This window comes from Dinoponera quadriceps, unplaced genomic scaffold, assembly GCF_001313825.1.
Source record: "Dinoponera quadriceps isolate SergipeBrazil2010 unplaced genomic scaffold, ASM131382v1 scaffold1658, whole genome shotgun sequence".
Taxonomy (NCBI): domain Eukaryota; kingdom Metazoa; phylum Arthropoda; class Insecta; order Hymenoptera; family Formicidae; genus Dinoponera; species Dinoponera quadriceps.
In genome coordinates, this window is record NW_014555920.1 from 233,709 (window position 1) to 254,095 (window position 20,387).

At 38.3% G+C, this 20,387-nt stretch overlaps 2 protein-coding genes across 5 annotated transcripts in view; one reads left to right on the forward strand and one right to left on the reverse strand.

The window, feature by feature from the left end:
- Positions 1 to 203: 203 nt before the first annotated feature.
- LOC106745821 (exocyst complex component 1) lies at positions 204 to 6,666 on the reverse strand. 2 transcript variants are annotated; one of them, XM_014621774.1, is made up of 14 exons: positions 6,442 to 6,666; positions 6,198 to 6,271; positions 6,020 to 6,097; positions 5,089 to 5,611; positions 4,814 to 4,968; positions 4,216 to 4,443; positions 3,609 to 3,845; positions 3,241 to 3,481; positions 2,837 to 3,054; positions 2,573 to 2,766; positions 1,794 to 2,161; positions 1,160 to 1,305; positions 885 to 1,079; positions 204 to 520 (listed from the first exon to the last, which is right to left on the reverse strand). In XM_014621774.1, the coding sequence occupies exons 4-14, from the start codon at positions 5,534 to 5,536 to the stop codon at positions 368 to 370; spliced, it is 2,583 nt and encodes an 860-aa protein (XP_014477260.1). In that variant the 5' UTR covers positions 5,537 to 5,611; positions 6,020 to 6,097; positions 6,198 to 6,271; positions 6,442 to 6,666; the 3' UTR covers positions 204 to 367. The 2 variants fall into 2 exon arrangements, with proteins under 2 accessions (XP_014477260.1, XP_014477261.1); XM_014621775.1 differs by lacking the exons at positions 6,198 to 6,271; positions 6,442 to 6,666 and adding an exon at positions 6,272 to 6,290.
- A 137-nt stretch (positions 6,667 to 6,803) lies between these two features.
- The window catches only part of LOC106745797 (centrosomin), a 29,279-nt gene continuing 15,695 nt past the window's right edge, over positions 6,804 to 20,387 (forward strand). For 2 of the 3 annotated variants that reach the window (XM_014621728.1, XM_014621733.1), the window contains exons 1-2: positions 9,366 to 10,481; positions 16,877 to 16,932. In XM_014621728.1, the coding sequence (XP_014477214.1) occupies positions 10,378 to 10,481; positions 16,877 to 16,932 (160 nt within the window). In that variant the 5' untranslated portion in view covers positions 9,366 to 10,377. Of the gene's footprint in view, positions 6,969 to 9,365; positions 10,482 to 16,876; positions 16,933 to 20,387 lie in introns of those variants that run through there. The other variant, XM_014621729.1, reaches the window with a different exon arrangement.

Here is a 20,387-nt window from a genome sequence, read left to right on the forward strand (position 1 = left end):
ATACTATATGCTCCGCACTTAGAAGCAGCACAACGTATACCTATTTTGTTACTAAATCGTATAAATGATAAATCTTATACAAAAATTAGGAAAGATATATAAGCGTAAGAGATATTTTATAGACGACAAGTTACATCCTTTCTATTGCAATATTCCATAGTATTAAGATAACTTTCTTTTATCTTTTATCTTTTTATTCTCTGTTGTTTATTACATAATTTTTTGTCGTGACATTCGAGGATGCTTACATATACATGATCAAGTAGCATTGCTCTCCTTAAAATTGTTCTAGTAATTATCAATATAATTATATTAATATCTATTTGAGTTAACTAATATCGTTTATGTGTTATTTCGTTTCAGCGATTTAATGAGATCGCGCTATTTCCGAGAAAAATTCCAAAATATCCTGAATAGTAAATTCCAGCGTCACCATACTGTCTGGGTAGCAACGTTGTATCAGCTCTTCTATATTTCTATATTGCGCAATAAATTCATTCTGCATCTCACGCCAAACGACCTAAAAAAAGTAATCAAAAAATAAATAAACTTCAAAATAAAATGAAATAAACCACTGAAATTACGAACAAAACAAGGGCTAATACGAGTCAAAGCATTTTGTTACTCTATAGATTTGCAGTCTATTTTATAAATATAATATACAGAGCTGAGAAACAGCGCTTTGGCTCCTTGTCAGTCCCTTTCTTTCGTTTCTAAATAAACATATATATAAATAATAGTAAAAATGATAAAATACACTCATTATATATGTGCAAATAATTATAAAAGATGACTTATTGCATATCTATATGAACTATATCGCGATATCGAATTATTGAGAAAACATTCGAGAATTCTTAAGAAATCTCTCGCGTTTCATTTACCTGCAACAAATTCTCCTCTTCGCACAGATGTTTCTCAACTTTGCGATACAGATTCTCCAAGCCTTTTTTAACTTCTCTCGCAGGATATTCCTTTACCACTCGTCTTAATTCTTGCTTGCTGAAAGCCATCTGATAACTAACTTCGGACTCTTTCACACCGGCCCCTACCTTAGCTTGAACGCCCTCGAAGAATAACTGAAAAATAAAAAGCGCGCTTCTGTAGCTTCAATCAAGATACTTCGACACGATCATATCTTTTTGGACGAAAATTTTACATTAAGTTTCTCAAGGGGTCGTCCGAAGTATTGCGTAACGTAAGCGCGCAGCGCATCTTGATATTTTTGTTTAGCCTCTTTTCGCTCGTGATCCAGCACGGAAATTTTTAATTGCGATAGGAGATCGTACAGATGGTGGAAATTCTCTGTAAAATATGACAAGGGCTGTTAATTATCGAAACATGCGGTAATTTGTATGTATCGCTGGTTATTGAGATATCGGGTATAACAATTAGTGCTGTCAATATCTCGGGTCTATTGAATATTACCCGAATATCCGGGTACCCTATAAAATATTTCATGTTATTTCATACAGTACAGTAACGTATGTTGACGCACGAGGCGGGCATTTCGAACATTTTCTTTGATCATCCATAATTCGAAAACTAAAGTATGCAGGGCACATATTCATATGACGTTTTTTACTTATTTTAGCGTGGACACCTATCCCTTGGAATATTAACATGCACTTATGAATCACCCTGTATGTAACCACACATATGGACAAAATTCATATATGATTTTATATAATTATATATGATCATACATAATCATTTTTTCCCGGATATATGCGACCAGGTGGTCAAAACTGACTCCATTAATAGCAATTGTTATCGGTTACTTAAAATCTTACCCATTTTAATGACCTCCTGCGGAGTTTTGTGATGTTCTCGGCTATGAATGACGATAGCGTCGAACATGGTGCTCACCAGCTTCGTGTACCACTTGTCAAGATCGACTTTCCTGTCGGAGTTGCGAAAGATCTTCTCCGCCGTTCTCGCGAACGGCCCGAAATTCTCTATGTACGGCAGTATGCCGCACTTGTGCCGTCGGTTGACCTTCGTGTCGCACAGTATGGACTGCAGCTGGGCTTGCATGAACTTGTCGAAGGCGCGCTTCACGTGGATCAGAGCGGACGCGAACGTCATCGACAGGAACGAACCGGTGTCCTGGGCGGACATGACGTGCTGCGACAAACGCACCAGCACGTACATACACCAGCTGTAAGCAACGATTGGATACTTGCATAAATCAGGTTTAGGAAAGTTGCCTCGTGAAGAGTAACTCGTCTGTTCTTACTAGTTGCGTATCAAGAAGTAACGAGTCATCACAATTTCATCGAAGTCATTTCTCAAGTTGAATTAAAGGCCTTCTAACGATTATATTCGTTACCGTTACTAATGGAAAACAAAAATATAACACCAAGTCATTATTGAAAGAAAGTAACTCGTAAGGATAACGACGTTGCAAATGACGCTTTATTTCTCAACTTGGAAATAAATAAAGAACAAAATGCGCGCGAATCGTTGACAAAGTTCACCACCGGCGTCACAAATGTGCGATGCACCGATTTCTCATGAGAGAACAATGTCACACACACGTGTGATTACGATAGCGCCGCGCTCAACTCACAAACTGTCTATCTTATCCAGGAAGCCGATGAAGTTGTTCAATTCGGCCTCCAACGACGGGAATATCGCGGCCATGGTCGCGCGCACGTCCTCGTTCACCTGCCGTTCCAGCCTCTTGCTCGCTGTCGAGGTCACCGAGCCGGGACTGGCCGCACCGTTGCCGCTCGTGCTCTCCACCTCTTCTATCTCGCTGCTCTGCGCGCCACGTGAAGGCGTGAACGATCCGAGTGATCACACGTACGCTTGAACGAAGGTATATACTCACTTTGGAAGGCGAGAGAACGGAATCGAGCTGAAGAAACGAGACGCAAAATCCCTGTTCGGCGAGGCAGACCGGCTGCATTTGTGAGAGCACGCAGTCGAGAACAGAATCCAAGAGATTCCCTTCGCCGACAGGCGCCCACACTTCGCCGCTCAGCAGACAGATCGGGGCCGGATTCAGCAGGTCCTCGCCTTTCTGACCGCCTGACCTTGATGTATTCACTTGAAACGCACCTTCCTTTTACTGATACGGAATATTTTATCGCGGAAATAAGAGCAACGCGCGCCAAATAGAGCACCAATTGACCCCGGCCGACAGTCACTCGCGCATTTCGCACCTTCGTTGCTCACGATTTGTCCATCATCGATCATCATAGGAGCTCTACCGTGGGAATTCTATCGTTCTACCTTGCAGCCGCTTAGTGACGAGTTTGTTCTTGGCCTCCTCGAAGAAACGCTTCAGATCCCTCTTGTACAATTTGCTCATCGTGTCGGTGTAGACTTTGGTCAGTTGCACGAACGCCTTGTTATCCAGAGCTCTCAACAATTGCATCAGTTCGGTGTACGGCACCAGCTCGTGATGAACTCCCTGGTGAGTGGGTAGGATCAGGTCCGTCATGGAAGTCGACGTGTCCCCGATATCGTTGCCCTGAGTGAAAATGATTCGTTAAAAATTTGCAGAGAGAAAAGAAATAAAAACCGAAATTAAATGATAAATCGTGTTACGTCATGAAGGAGGAGAAAATAGAATATCGGAGAAGAAATTACGAGATTACCAAATGTATGAAGAGATTATTCAAATGTCTCGCAACAATGACCGAGAATTTCGCCTTGAGCTTGTCCAGTCGCCTCTTCTGCTCAGTGACAGCGCTTAGTTTGTCCAAACCTGGTGGAAGAGGGGCCGTGATCGCCTTCAAGAGCGCCGCGCCCGCCAGACCAAGCTCTTCCCTCTCGCCTGGTAATTCGGCCTCGTTCAAAGTGCGCTGGTGCGTCGCGGAAATATCTAACTGCGACTTTAAAAAGAAGTCCGGCATTGAGCGATATTTGTATGTCGTTAATCTAACGCATCAAAATATAGCTACTGTATTTATACACTATACTAAATACAGGGTGTCTCGAAAAAATCTATACACACCTTGAATGATTACAAAGTCAGCGTTCAAGTTTCAAAATTTAAAAGAGACTGCAGAAATGAATCATTTTCCTTGTCAATACCTATTTTCAAACCGATGACCGTTCGGGCACTGCAGATAACGCGATGCAATGGACTCGCAAACATCAAATATTGTTAAAGTGTACATGCATTTTTTCGGGACACCCTGTATTTATAAAGTGAACATTAATTATTAATGATTCTACGGTGATATTTTCGTTCTTACTTACAATGACCGTATTTAGCTGATTCAACAACAGCCTCGCGTTATTATTCGCTGTATGTATAGCCTGATTCTTTTGCCCAACTCGGGCCATCACTTCTCTTATTCTTCCTAATGCTTCGTCGTACGCCGCTAATCGTGCCTCTACGATGGAAGTCTCAATTATCGCAGCGTCTATACTGTTCATCAACTGTGTTACTCTTTGCTCCGATGCCAGGACTGAGTATACATTTTCCTGTATGATAATATAATAAAATACTTATACTAAAAGTTTCCATAGTATTAATTAATTAATCTCTCTCTCTCTCTCTCTCTCTCTCTCTCTCGTTTTATTCTCTTTATTAGGGTTTATTCTTTGTTTATAGAAAGACATCGTTATTTTAAGCGAAAATTGTGATTAGAAAGAAGCTCTTTTAATTTAAAAATCAATTCCTAAATGAAAGGCAAATAAGAGCCTATGCACAGGACTGTCTTAGTGCAATTATTAAGACAGCAGACATTCAATGGTGCGTTATATTTAAATTTTTCAAACATTTCGGTCCAAACTTAGGACCCTTTTTCAATGAATACAGATATTATAACTTAAATCAAGATCGTTATTTTACCCCATCAAGAATAGAGAGATCCTTCGAAAGTGTTTCCATAAAGAGTTCAGCATTGGAAACAGCACATTCGCAATTTTCCATCATTTGTTTCAAGTCAGCGGCTTCTTTTTCAGTGATAGGTTGATAGTCGGAAGAAATAGGCGACGCCAGAAGATCTGAAAATTGATACACACACATACTGTATTAAATGCAAGCATCAACAACATAAGACATTTTTTGCTGATAAAATTAAAAGTGCGTTACGTTAATTAAATTATGCAACAAGGATAACATACCAGGTGTAAACGTAATACTATCACTTTCCTTCAATGCGGTCGGATCGATCAGCCATTCTTTAGGAATGTTCTTGAATTCTGGTCTCTGGGTTAGACTGCATGAGTAAGTGTACAAATTACTGATAAATGTTCGCCTCTCCTGTACCGTAGTGGACGACCATTTGTATACTTTATCAATATGTAGCTCTATGTCCATCGAATCATTTTTTATACCATCGACGACTTGTATATCGCTCAGAGGCCAGGATTGTTTTTTCTTATAAATATTCTTATCGTTTTTCTTCACTTGATATAATATGAGAGACTCTGGTGTATCTGTCGTTGTAGCTAGACACAAGAAACTCATCTTTTTCTTCTTATAAGCTTTACTGACATAACATACGCTTAATAGTTTCTCATCACTAGGAGTAAATACTTCCCTCTGCAAGGTATGCCGAATGGCTGCCATGGTACAACCTCAATTAATCTGTATATCCTGTTTATTTCTTCTTATTTATGACTTGTATTTTCAATCTTAGAAAACCTAACAAATTATTGACTATGTTAGATACATATACAGAATAGTTTTATATTCCATTTTCTTCTTTCTCTCTTTTTGATCGTATTCTTTAGCAAAAATTTAATAAAGAACTATTAATCTTTCAATATTAAATGATTGATATTTAAATCATATTTGCATCAACATGATCATTCTGGGGCAATTTATACATCTTGAAATATTTAAAAATACATAGATAAAAATACTTTGTATGTATAATTTCACAGATTTAAACATTGAATTGCCTAACATTATATATACATATCTATGACATCAATAAATTACTTAACAATCCAAAATATTGATATAAATATAAGATAATAAATATTTCACATAATATATCATGAAACAGTATGTTATTAACAATATTTCCTTATCAACAGAAAAACTTACATAAACATTTTTGTGAAACCCTCCACACTGTGTGATGTGTTAATCTCTTTCGTTGTAATAAATTACCATATTTTATTCCTGTGAAGCAAAACAGACTCACAGTAATTCCTTAATTTCCCACTTTGTAAATCGCAATATATTCCAGCTCGATTTAATAATTGCAAAAATAATGCATCACCATGACATATTCTCGTACTGACACATCATTTCAGTGAAAATATCCATCACGACTGCTACGACACAAAGAGCTACCTGTAAATATAGTCAAGGATAGTCAGCAAGAGATAGGTAAGATCCAACCGATGAATCGATGTTCGATTCTTCAAAGGAGATTCATGGCTATCTTCCTGATATTTCTGATGTTTATAAAACTTTACGTCACCAGCTTTTTAAATGTGATTTTATTAAATTTCATTACTAACCTTTTATTGAACGTGGTGCATTAATATTTTATTCGAATTGCATCGATATTTATCATGTATGTTTAGAATGTTATTTTTAAATAATATAACTCTATTCCAGGCAGAAAAAGACTTTTATTTATCATCAATGAATAGAAAGAGAGAGGGCGAAAATTTACTCTAGCCGTTGTTCGGTAACGTCATTGAAGAATAAAGAAAGTTCGTCGGATCCGTCGTCGAGTTTCACTACTTTCAACGAAGGTTCCTCTGATCACCGCTTCTGGCGTTTGGCGTCGCAGTCAGTGCGGTTGGTAGACTTCAGAGTGACGCGTTCAGTGGCGGTTACTTGGCGCGCAGTGCAGCACGGTTGTATCGGGAAGCAATTTTTTGAAAAGTAACGACGCGAGTGCCGGAATCCTTCAGTCTTTCGTGTGTTTCGCTCGCGTTTCGACAGGAAGAAGTGTCTCAGGATGCAGTGAGGAAGCTAGCCGACGAAAGATGGCAGAATATTTCGAGGAGACGCTTGCGTCCGCGATGGAGTTGGACCTGTAAGTGAATGCATTTTGATACTTCTTTCCCCTGACACGATGCTACCACATATCCTGTCACGATGCCTCCGTGTTGCACGACTTCTCACGTGTACGTTCGGTACGGTCTATTTTCGTACAAATAAATAGACGCGCATCTTGTCGTTGAACCTGCGTCGTATTAACAGTAGGAATAAAAAATGCACATTATAAATTGTCGTGAACGTATATTAGATATTTGATGATAAATCACGAGTCTCTCTTTGTATCTCTCTCTCACATACACACATGACGTATATACATATCATGCACGTGTACGTATCGTTTTAACGTTAGATTTATATTTTAGTGATATTAACAAATTTATTAATCTTAATTTCGGAACATTACATCATTTTTTGCTTATTTTGATACGTGGGATATCAACCTTGTTTATATTTTGATGGTATACAGAGATAAAGGTGATGTCGGGAGTGACCTTATCAACAGAGTGTCAAATATCTTTTTTGATATTAATTGCGTGTTTCATATCTTTGCTCTGTCAATGTTACCACGACGAATAGGGTGCTCTATTAATAGATTTAATGAAATAATAGCGCGTCGCATACGCGCAAGCTGTGTTAACCGTAATTTTTATTTCATATGAATATTCTTGCAGATATATATATATATATATAAAAATATATATATATATATATTTTTTTTTTGTTTAATAAATTTTGGTAATTTTTCTTTTATGATCGGAATATTAATATATGATGTACAACGCAGAAATTGAAATCTCCCGGTTTTACTCAGTAATTCAATTACACGCCTCATAATACAATAACACGATACAAATTAATATTATTGTTACTATACGAACGTAGAGAATATAATATGTTTTCTGATAAAAGCGTAAAGCAGAATTGAGAATATGTATGACATCGGAAGGCATATTGTTATATCGTGTCTTTTCCCAATGCACATTTCACAATAAATCGCGAATTTATTCACACTGTTTGTACTAACGCAGTTATCTTTCTCCGGGGTTAAAGCTCATCTTATGTTGCAGTGACTGTCAATTTAGTCCGTTATATTAATCTTACAAATGAGCACGACCTTTGTCTCATCATATAATGGAACCAAAAAAATACTTAGATTTCGAACATATGAGATAAACTTAACTTGCGTTTTTTCATAAAATTCGACACGAGATATCTCATGAATTCAGTAATCAAACACCTCTTAAGATTTTTAATAAGAGGTTTCAAGCTTGTGAGATTTTTCGGAAAATTTCGGGAAAGAGAAGAAATATGCGCTATAAAATATTTGATTTGATTTTTCAGTCACGGAATATGCCATTGATCGTTCTTGTTCTGAGTAAAAATCGCCGCGGTATTAATCGATCGATTGAGAAACGCTGGATCGTCGATCAGCGCTTAATCCTTTTCGTGTTTTTGCGATCCTCTGTATTCCTCCGTATTCACTGCTAGTCCAACCTCCGTATCTCCTCTCTACATCTCCTCTCTTCTTCACCCTTCTCCGCGTTTCTCCCTTTTTACCAATATATATGCGCACTGCATTCGTATCGTCCCTTTTTCCCTTCCGCTCTTTGATCCGGCCATGCAAAGCGTTTACATTAAGTATCGCGAACTGATTTACACGTCCGTTGATAGCGAGTGAGCAAAGCAACGAAATATTAAAAAAAAAACTTATATACTATTTTTCGATAGATAATAAGAATCTCCTTTTTAACTATCGATTTGGAGTAGAGAGGATTTTTACATAGTTGTACAAAAATATAACTACATATAAGATATACGGGGAGATTCAGTACTCGAGTTCATTGACTCGGGAGGTGATTAGACATTAAAAGAGAAAGATAAAACATTCACACAAGTATGTGTCCTAAGACTTATTGTTGTCAATTATATATTGTATGAACGTTTTATCTTTCTCTTTTATCACTTCGCTTCCCGTGTTAGTGACCTCAAGTATATATCGAATAGAATTATTGAGTCATGTACAATATGTCACATATACTATATAATCGATGAGGCTCTTTCAATGGTTACTTAAATATTTTTATCCAAGTGTTCGTGTTATCTCACGTTGTCTTATCTGCACACTCACGTAAACCGTGTCACCGCACCTGACAGATTCGACGATAAGTAAGAGTTCGGAGGCTCGCGGAAGGTGAACTCTAAGATTGTTTGAAGATGAATATCGGTGTAAACAAGGGATGAATCGATAAAAAAAAAGTTGCTTTTCCCAAACCGGAACTGGAGCAGGCGTCATTATTGACGCCTCCCGTGCGCTCCGACCGTACTCCGGCGAGCACAGCGCACATCCCCTGCATCTCGGCTCCTCTTTGCCCCGTACCTCCCACCCTTCTATTTCTGCTCGACTCATGTTGCCGTCTATCGTCAGTAGTCTTCGGTGCGTCGTGCGATACGCAGGGAGCGTGTACAAGGATAGGGACGCGATCTCGCGCTGCGTCAGAGCGTTCGTGTCTCTCAAATAAACAAATTAGACGCGACGCGCACGACGACTCGCATTCATAGCGACGCAAAGTCGCGAAACGTCGTCGTCATCGACTTCAAGGCGACGGGGCTTGCCGTAGACGAGGAAGCGAAACACGGACTATCCCTTTCTCAGGAAGGCAACGTCTGACAGGAAACTGAAAATCTACCGATTCCCCCGAAACGTCGTGATAAGTGCACTGCCGTTATAAACGATACAGCCTCGTTATCTAGATTAGCGTAAATCGTTCGAATTAGCACTGAGATTAGCGCTGCTACGCTATTGCGACAGCCGCTAGTGAACTCGCTAAACGGTCTCGACCCGACAAGCCACGAGATTCGATAACGACCAGAGAATTATCTGACGCGTCATCTTCAGCGAGAGTTATCTCCATTGATCGGTCCAGCTGCGGAGACGCATGGTACGTTCGCGCTAACGCCGCCCTCGCCTCCAGAGGAGCAGTCCCCGGACACGTCTCTCTCTCTTCGGGCGTTTTGACCCAAACGCAGTTCACGGGCCATGTCGCATCGTTCGGGTGGCGAAGACGCGAGTGCACCTTCAAGGATAATAGTCGTCCTTCGCGAACATCTGATCGCGGAATATCGCGTCGCCGTGTAATCCTCGTGTAACCCTCGTGCACGTATGTGCTTAATGAGAGACAGAGTGACTGGTGTCGCCGAGACTGCGGAACTCTATCTTGTGAAAAGACAAACTGTATTTTTCTCGGTACGCATTTATCGAACTGCAACCGCGCCTTTGCTTTTTATCGTGTTCCCGAGACTTTTCAGGGCGGGGACATGTTTGTAGTGTAAGCGAGAGAAAAGTTTCCAAAAGGTTTAGACGGATGTCACGTGTCGTTGCTCTGCGATAGCCGCCGCGAGAGAGAGAGAGAGAGAGAGAGAGATAGATAGATAATTGCTGCAAAATGCTAGTTGGTAGTTACCAATACGTCAGCCAGTATCAAAATGTATCATCCTCGTCGAAGGAAATTGGTGCTTGCAGCGGTGCTTACAGAAGTCCCTTTCGAACGTGAGTACCACGTATGATCCGATCGAGCATTAGTTACACGAACGAACAAATGTTTTGTTTGTTCTTTTTCTTTACTTTTTCTTTAGTTTGGAACCAAAATTTGGTTCTCTAAACCAAAACATTTGTTTGTCGATATCCACACTAAAATTAAATTTCATTTGAATCAATTAAATGAATTTTTCAGTTTAGTTGAACTCTCGCAAGGAAGGGTGGGAAATGCGTTTATTTATAGAATAAATAAATATAGAGTCATTTGCCTTTCTGATATATTGACTTTTCATAGCTTCAACAAATTCGTCTCTTTAGCTATGAAATTGCATTTAACTTTTCGTAACGACCGCGTTCGCCGTTTGATCATCGCATCGCGTTAAAGACCCGTACTTTCGATATTCAAAACGATGGATGCGTGTAACTTTCACCGTACCGGGCACATTATTGACATTAAAAGGGTTAACGCAAATGCACGAGAGGTTAATGACGAGATCTCGTTCGCCTTCTTTAAAGCGTTCTCAATCGCCTATCTTTTATCGAGCGTGTACGCGAAAAATATTTAATACAGGATCTATTATATTTTTACGGTGATAATATAAAAAGTATAGTGCATCGTATAGAACTCGTTAATTTAACGAGATGCATGGGACACATGTTATAAATTAATTAACAATACTCCTATGATATGGCTGTATATAACATTATTATTGCGCTATTATTGCGCCTCATTATTAGAAATTAATATTATTATTATTATTGATCGTGTGACGAGAAATTCCCGATACATTTCAAATACAATGTGACGACTCTTTCTTATGTTAAAACGGGAATTTCTCAGTAACCATTGTATTGCGTAGCTGATATATACTTTATGTAAATTGTATTACATTGATCTACTTACTTATGCCCTCTTTAAACATTGTTTGAATATTTCGCATTGACCCGAGAAGAGACACTTTTCACCACCGTTGCATAATGAATAAGTGGTGGAGAAATAATAAAGTACGTAATTATTATACAACGCAAGATGCTATTAGCATTATATAAAGGTATTATTTTCTGCAGTTTGCATTGTTGATATTTCTGTTACTTAAGAATGTGCATGTATCAAATAGCATTTTTGCGCGTAATAAGTTGTGCGTGAAACTTGCATACGTACGAAAGTATTTTCAATAGATATTCATGAAAAATGATATCAAGTTATAATTAGGTATTGAATCTAATATGAATTAAATATGATATCAGATGATAACGTTAAACGATCTTTTTTTCGTACTTCCGTGTTTTCTATAAGAAGTACATAAAAATTCTCGCGCTAAAAGTTATTTATTTTCTACGCTTCGTAAAATCGCACAAGGTATTCCCTCCGTTGAATATTTGCGATGAATATAATATTCGCGCGTTTAAATGCACAGTCTGGACATCATATTGTAAATAAAGTTATGCTGACGGGATCCAGCTAATTATTTAACTGCTCAGTCAATTCGTTTAACGAACCGTTAATTGAGGGAACTTCACACGCCGGACACCTATATAGTAGTTTCACATATAATAATCTAGTGTAAATGTTTGAACAATTTCATTTTGAGAAATAACGTTTGTCTCGTTGGTTGTGAAGTAAACGTTTCAATTTTACGACGAAACGTATTAAACAATTATCGGTGGTATTAACTAGACCGGTGGTGTTAATTAGACAGACGAATGGAAAATTTCAAGATAACGCAATGATAAACATCGACTCGTCACAATTAAATTATCGTGTCTTAATTGAAATAATTAGCTGATATTAATCGGTTGTTAATCAATGCTGTTATTAATCGATATTAACTGCAACGATTATGAAAAATGCAACAAATTTTACATCTTTCGTTTTTGTTTCATTATTATATTTTTTCGCTGCTCTTTCCGTACACGTACAAAATCTTTTTCTGTTACTGATTTAAAATATTAACGACTTGAAAATGCAATCGGGTCAGTACATTTTTGATAGTGCACTATTTATAGCGACTATCAAAAGTTGAGACACGTGCACGTTTTAGCTCATGCGGCTGCTGCTGCTGCATCCGACGGCTATATAACCAGTATTGATTACTTACTACATCCGCCATCTTGCCAGATGATGGCAACTGGTGTGCCCTTTTCATCGTCTGCTTATAATATTATCTGCAAGCGATATTATCTAAACTTTATTTTTGATTCATATGAAAAAAGGTATATCGTTATGTATTTTTTTCAAAACTCGAAAATATGCAAAAGTGTTTTTTAAATTCTTATTTGCAATTTTCCCTTTTATTTCACGCGAATAACCAATTTATATTATCAATTTTTTATTTAATTTACACGTAAAAGTGTTTAAGTTTTGGCTCGGACCAAAAATTTGAACGGTAATACTTGGACTATCAGGGAATTTTCGTGGAATTATGTTTTCCCCACCGTACGAGGCACCCCGAATCCATAAAGTTGAATCACCCGTATTATGCGTGTCACGAGTAAATGAATCACGTTTCATCACTTTATGTGTAATTACGCCCACGCTTAGACACCTCGCGTTTAACGCCGCGTTGTCGCATAATATGTGTCTTACTCTCGTCTTTTGCGGTCATTTTAACGTCGTCCGACACACGTATCTCGAGTCGACGTAAGATTCCGAGAAGTCCGTATTCGGATTCGTTAAGCCTGGAAGTAAGGGTAGCGCTTAATATAACGGTGCCGGGTACATAGGGCTAAAACCGAAAACTCGACAATCTCGCGTGTCTCTTGCATTTGCAAATTGAGTTCGTCGAAGAGAACTCAATTATTCGATTTCGGAGATCGCTTTCTATGTCGAAGTATCGTTGAGAATTCAATCTAGAATTAACAGAGAATTTCGGGCTTTCTTCAGAATTACATGCGAAAAGTATTTTGAAACTTATGAAGAAGATGGAATTATTTCAAGGTGATTAAGAACTCAGGATTTCGCGCGAACTTGAACTTTAGACACGAATAGATGACACGTTGAACTTTTCAGATAACTTTTAGTAGGTTTTATTCGGAGTATTATTTTAACATTTGAGGCTTAGTTATGAATACATTTAATATTAATAATATCGAAAGGTACGAAATAATATAAAAGAGTGATTTCCAAATTCCAAAAAGAAATTCTTCCAAAGAATTCGAGAAATTTGTACCGATAATTCCTAAACATTTATAGACGCCTTTACCCCATCGAACCCCCGTTAATGACCAATTTGTTATCTTTCTGCTCGTTTAACGGTAAGAAAGCTTCAAAGGACTATTTCGAGATTGGCGCTCGTGACACAGCCGCTGCTTTATTTTCCCGAAGAATTCGACAACAGATCGAAATAAAAGCCGACTGGATTTTTAGGCACGCATAGTTGAGACGTTACGTCGTCTGAGAGCATTGTGTTTTCTTCTACTTGCGTTCACACTATTACGTGTTATTCGACGACATAACTGTCTTCGTACATCGTGTCGTTGATCACAGTTGTATCGTTACGTGTGAAATGATTTTCGTGGATATTCTTATGAAGAAAATCAGTAGTACGAGAATCACATGTTGGGCACGCGTGTTCCATTTGTATGCATCTTCAGGTTCTCCGTTATGCAACGACAATATATGAAATTGTAGCATTACCTACCTTACGTCTACCACATGTCTTCTAATTATAACCGAAGATTGTACACGGGGCTGTGTGCGACGACTCCACGAACACCCGGTGTGCTTTTCCATACGCGTGATACAAAGCAGCTCCTCTCGATATTATTGCTTTCAATTCGCGCGTGAGTGTCTGTTCCGACGCAATAATATGGCGATTTCTCGATGTTTATATAAATAATTTATGAGAAAGAAAACACCTCGCGTATATGTAATGACGATGATAATTTTAAATATTAATTATCAAAACTATTATATAGTAATTCAGATGATTATCGTATACGTTCGTGGCACTCGCTCTTGTCTGCTTTGTACATGTAATATATGTGCACCTCAGGGAAAGTACACGACTTTCGAGACGCCTCGTATAAATCCTTACGCCTTGGTCCTTAATAATACACGTCCAACGCGTTTTGTCGTGGCTGTATATTACGAGCCCATATTTTCTCTTAGAATGTCGTCTTTACCATGAAACACGATACACCGCGCGCACGCACAGATTCCACACGTTATGATTCGCGAACACTTTCCATGGCGTATCTATTTCTAGCTTGCGAGATCCGTTGGATATGATACGCGAAAGAATTCTGTGTTCCTGAACCTACGTTCTACGCTCAAGAAACCAATCAATGTACCTCGCAAGATCGAGGTGGTTTTAGAAATCAGCGAGCACTGCTTGATCACTCTATCAAGTTGTGCTTAAGCAAACGGTTTAAGGTCTGTGAAGTTAACATCTCAAAATGCGAAATTTATAAAATTCACGTGGCGTTTGTTTACCCACGATTTGTCCATAAAAAGTTTATTTTTGTTTACCCTGTGAAAAAGTTATTATCAAATGGAAATTTGGACAAATTTTAACATTAACATGAATGGATAACGTTCACGGGAAAAAATTAGTCTTCGGTCAAGAATAGATATTCTCATATACAAGCAAGAATATCATAATCTTGTTAGAAGATTTTTAATCTTGATTTTATTGAATTTCTATTAATGCAAGTATTACTTGAACTCGATTCAAGATGAAAAATCTTTTAAGAAGGTTATAATATTCTTGCTTACGTGAGAATATCTATTTTTGATCTCTTTTTTTTTGTGTGTGTGGACAAATCGTGGACAAATCGTATGCAACATCTCGTATGTCCTTTCCAGAGATCGCGCCTGCTCCCACTGACTCGCGACTCGTTGGAAACGTGATGCGTAATTCGCGACGTAGCGAAGCAGCGTAAAAGACACGGTGCGGATTAATTACTCATTTCGCGTCGCGGCATTGCATCGCGTGGAGTCAGCGCGGCGCTGCACGGAGGAACCGGAATAGGATTTACGTGAAATCTAAATAAAACTTTACTGGAAATCATGCAGTTCCTTGTCGTCCGAGGGCCGCTGCTAGACGGCTCGGGCGCGGCGACAGTTAATATGCTTGCGAACGCTTTACGCCCCCTTAAACTGCATTGGTAACGACTTCCGAGCATAGCCACGAATCCGGGTGGAATATAGGTTCCAAATAAACGATTGAATTCGCATGAATTTAATAGTCCTGTTTCGCAATCTTTGGGAAACGGGTCGGCCACGTGGGTGTCTTTCACACTTTGATTGTCACGGGGGTCATTAAGTGAGGCCGAGATTATAATATCGCCGCATTTCATTAATTAAGATGTGAAACCTAACCGCCCGAGTCGAAATTTCCGGCTCTATGTTAGACCTTTAATTCTATGGCATAATAGGAACTAGGATAGCAAAATAGGTTCCCAATTCTAATAATACAATATCTCTACTTTGACACTGATGATGTCTTAAATTTCCGTCTTCGCTGTTTTATCGTCAAAATAGGTTGTTGAAAGTAGCATTAAAATTAAATCTGTAGAGTTAACAGTTCAAGAGAGAAGTTAAAAAGCATCATCGTCAAAGTGGTTTTTATTAGTCTATAGACCGTCTAAATAGACACAAATTATCTTTAAGAACTGCGTTCAAAACGTCTTACTTGACGGGTAGAGTAGTATTTAATTGAGACCAATCGTAAGATAGAAAGAGCAAAGATTTCTTTATCATGATTGGTTAATAAATGCTACCCTACCCGTCGAGTAAGATTTCTGAACGTCCAAGAGCGTCAGAGTAGCATCAAAATTTCGACTATTTTTTTTTTAATGTAAAACAGACTTAATTTGTTTATGTAGATATAGAAAAAAGTTATCGCTGCCATACGTGTATGACGTTGGCTATTCATAGGGAATCAGTGCGTTAGACGTATATGACGCGAACGTGTTAAAGCACGAAAGTCTTAGCGAAGCGTTATTGATATCTTATTAACGTTAATCGCTCGCCTCGACTCGTGAGTCTTCCGTCTTCGATCTCGATCTCGATTTCGACCTCGATTTGTGAGATTTCGAAAAAACGCCGAAGGGTAAGACGCTATTAATAATATTGGCAGGCCAGTCTCACTCGCACTCGCTGTGCTCGTGTAAATCATTGTCCGCTCACTCACGTGTCGAAGTTGGCTTTGTTATGTCAGTTTTTTGGTTTTAAACAGTTCATCGAAGCAGTGGAAATAGAACGCTCCATGCTCACTTTGATCCTGTTCAAACGTTTCTCTTCTAATTCCGTCTTAATTATTTCACACTAAGCGCACGTGCCATTATACCATTTTTGGTGTTTCATTCCGGTAATAGCTACTCATTCATCGCCCCTCATTACCCTCATTATTGCAGTGACACTGAAATAAATTAACTGTTGTACGAAATTTACTTTGTTGCAGGACCAGCATGCCGTTGCAGGACATCACAATGAGCCAGACTTTGCCACTAATGAACGGTGAGTAATATTTGTACATGTTTATAGATATACAATTATAATTTTTATCATCACAACATCCACAGTAAAAAATTTGTGTACTAATTTAACATAAGGCGAATATGTTGAAAAGTAACACAAATATTGCATTGATATTTTAATCGATATTGAAGTATAAAATGTGTTATTTTAACATTTACGCATGTTGAGTATCGACACAACATAAAATGTTGAGATAACATAAATACGATATGTTATTTGACTTATATGTTGTTTATATATTATCTTGATATTTCTATATTCTGTAAAAGTTAAAACAGAACCCAAGTTCACATCGAGTCTCTCAAGTCCCATTTTTTTGTCGATCGATTTTCTTTGATGATACGCGTGGCATAATTAACACGTTCATTGCCAAGCTGAAAATTGGAATTTCGTGTGGTGGCCAAATTTTTTTAATTTTTTTATTTAGTTTTTATTGTGCTCAAAATAAGTTAATATATTATTTATATGCTTTTATTATTATGTGCATAGGATTTATGTACTCTAAATATCTATTACGTGATAACGCGTGATCGGCCGTTTGGCGAGAACTCGCATCACGCGATATCGCGTGATTGGCAATGAACGTGTTAATATTTCTTTCATCGGAAGTCGGCGTCCCTATGAATAGCCGGATATGATTTTACGCTCTATAAAGACGAAGGCGAGGCGGAAGCGGTGGTATAGCGAGCGATTATACTCGTATTTATTATTTACGACCTCGTAGCGGCGATTACATCGTGTATCGGCAGATATCTCGATAGATCAGCCCGCCACTTGAAGTTGAGTCGTCATCGATATTGCGCGTCACAATGAGATGCTCGTTTGTGTAGTTCTTTCCCTTGTGTGCCCACCTTTATTAGCCATTTCCCTTAAGTAATTAAACCCTCCGCCGTTGTAATTGCAGCTGCAAATATGACGGGCGTGTGATGCTGCGTTAAGTTGTGCATCAATTATAACGCTCCCAGTTGGCGACCGTTTATCCCAATCGCGAGAATGAAAATAGGAATTAATTTATTTTGAGAGTATCACACATACACACACGCGCGCGCGCGCAAGTGAGTTTTCGTACCGTTTCCCTCGATCATCCATTTACTCCACGCTCTTACGATCCGCGACACCCGGCTATTACAGATTGAACGTTAAGATTTTCGGTTAACGCGGTCTGACCGCCAAGGCAAACAAGAACTATTCTCGACGCAGGATCCATAAAGTCATGCGATGCATAACTTAAATGCCGCGAGCAATTAAACAGGAATAAGTTCGATCAACGTTCAGCTCGTATTAAGATTCTTGTAAATCGGACATGTTGAATTGCGTGTACACTTAATAAACAGTAACGAACGAACAGCGAGTGCAAATATTCCTTGTTACGTTTTGGAAAATATGTATGTCGTAACAAATTTTAATAGAACATTTCGGGAAGATTTGTGTGTGTGTGTGTGTGTGTGTGTGTGTGTGTGTGTGTGTGTGTGTGTGTTAAAATATTTATACACCACTTTCTATTATGTGTTCATTTCTATTAACTCAATTAACGTATAAATAAAGTATTAATAAGAATAATAAAAAATAAATATCTCTGTGATTGTAATATTTGTGCATATATTTGTCTTAATTATATATGTGCATATAATTGTTTTAATTTCGCTCAAAATTAACATATATTACTTAGGTAGTTAAATAAAAAAAAGTTATAGGATATATCTTTTTTTTTTAGATCTATTTATATTTTTTCTTATTTTTCATATTTTATTTTCTCATCTTATTCTTTAGGTATATTTTTTTTTAGTAAATAAACTTATAAGAGGCCCCTTAATATCGCCGCTGAAAATCCGTTACTTTACGGATCAATTATCTTAAATTCGTTATTCGCTCATTACTCGGCTCTCGGTGTACCTTTAGAGGCCGTGTAAAGACGCGTAGGAGGTCTCCTGTAATTTGCGCGCGGCGCGGCGTAGGCACACGACTCGTTACTCCCATTCGCACGATCTGCATTTTCCGCCGTTATTTGCTTCGTCGCGGCCGATTGTGCGGAGGTGCCGTTGCGTACGGATCAGCGAGAACACGGCACGTGACACCGCGGCCGCCTAATTGTATCTCGCACCATGTTAGCGAGGCCAACGAACTTTCTTAGCTTGTGGTTTCACTCTAGCGAAGACGTCGGGCGTCGTCGCTGAGAGCGAGCAAGGATAGTAACAACACATAGTATAGTAATCGCGTTGTCTACTTTGAATTCACACGATGTGTCTGCCAACTTTTACACTTCCGTGACGGGTCTCCCTTGCGAATCCGTTTGTAGAGAGTTCGCGATGAGGGTTTTTCCTGAGGAGTAGAAATTTGACCAGAGACCTATGAGGATAAAGAAAATTGCAAAAAGCAATTATCATTAATAATTGTCGAATAATTTTGGTAGAATTTTGGTAAAATTTGAAAGTTTGAGGAATTAAAAGAAATCAGAGAGTAGTGGATATTTTATTTAACCATATATTTTACTTCTATAATAAAATAATTAACATATTAATAAATAATTAATAATTAATAAATAATATATTTTGCTTCTATTATTATATAATTATACATATATGTCTCAGAAAATAGTGAATTACAATTTTTATTAATAAATAGATTAATATAAAAATTGGAACACTTTTGATTATTAAAAAAATTTATTCAGTCGTGAAAAAGTTAAGAGGAAATTAATGATGAAGTTCTAATAATTATTTCCATTTTTAAACGATATAGCGATATAACGTGTAACATTTGTAGGAGCTCACAAAAGCCATAATTATCCGACTCAAATATTACGAATCACCGCACGTCATCGTGTCAACCTATCAATGCTCAAATTATAGCAATTGGGACACATCCGCACTTCGATTCAGCTCTCGAAGGGATCTAAAATGGTAAAATGGTCAAGGTCATGGGTGCGTTGCACGTCGCAGACGAAATGGGGTGGGTGCAGTTTAAGAAAACGTCGTCGTGTCTTCTAATCTCGTCGAAATTATTGTTCGCGTCGTCTGAAAAATGTCTGTCGCGATCTCGCGTTACAGGAAGCTGTAGCATTTATTTCGGTGATCCAGCAGCGCGTTCATGTCGATGAGGTAGGGGAAGAGCACACGAACGATAGAACACATATACACACACACATACACACACACATACGCATGTATAGATGGAGACGACGAGGAGAGACGTAGCGCGTATTTATTTCTGTAACGCAGGAGGCATATAATTTTACTATTCATTCGCGCTCTTGCGGCTTGCTTTGCAAAGAGAATTTTATTTTTAATTATAATCTTCTCCCTCCCCCCCCCCCNCCCCCCTCCCCTAAGAGAAATAAGGAATTCCTTACGTTTGTGGAAACTACCTTGTGTTTCTGAACTTTCAACACTGCTCTGAGGTTTTCGCATTTAGTTGCAACTAGCGACATAACTCTT

What these genes read in the sequence shown, in the direction of transcription:
- LOC106745821 (XM_014621774.1), bottom strand. Translation starts at nt 5,536, where the DNA reads ATGGCAGCCATTCGGCATACCTTGCAGAGGGAAGTATTTACTCCTAGT. An exon ending in ATCAGCTAAATACGGTCATT is followed by an intron (nt 3,846 to 4,215) that starts GTAAGTAAGAAC and finishes TTCTTTTTAAAG; the next exon opens with TCGCAGTTAGATATTTCCGC. An exon ending in CTGGATAAGATAGACAGTTT is followed by an intron (nt 2,162 to 2,572) that starts GTGAGTTGAGCG and finishes CGTTGCTTACAG; the next exon opens with CTGGTGTATGTACGTGCTGG.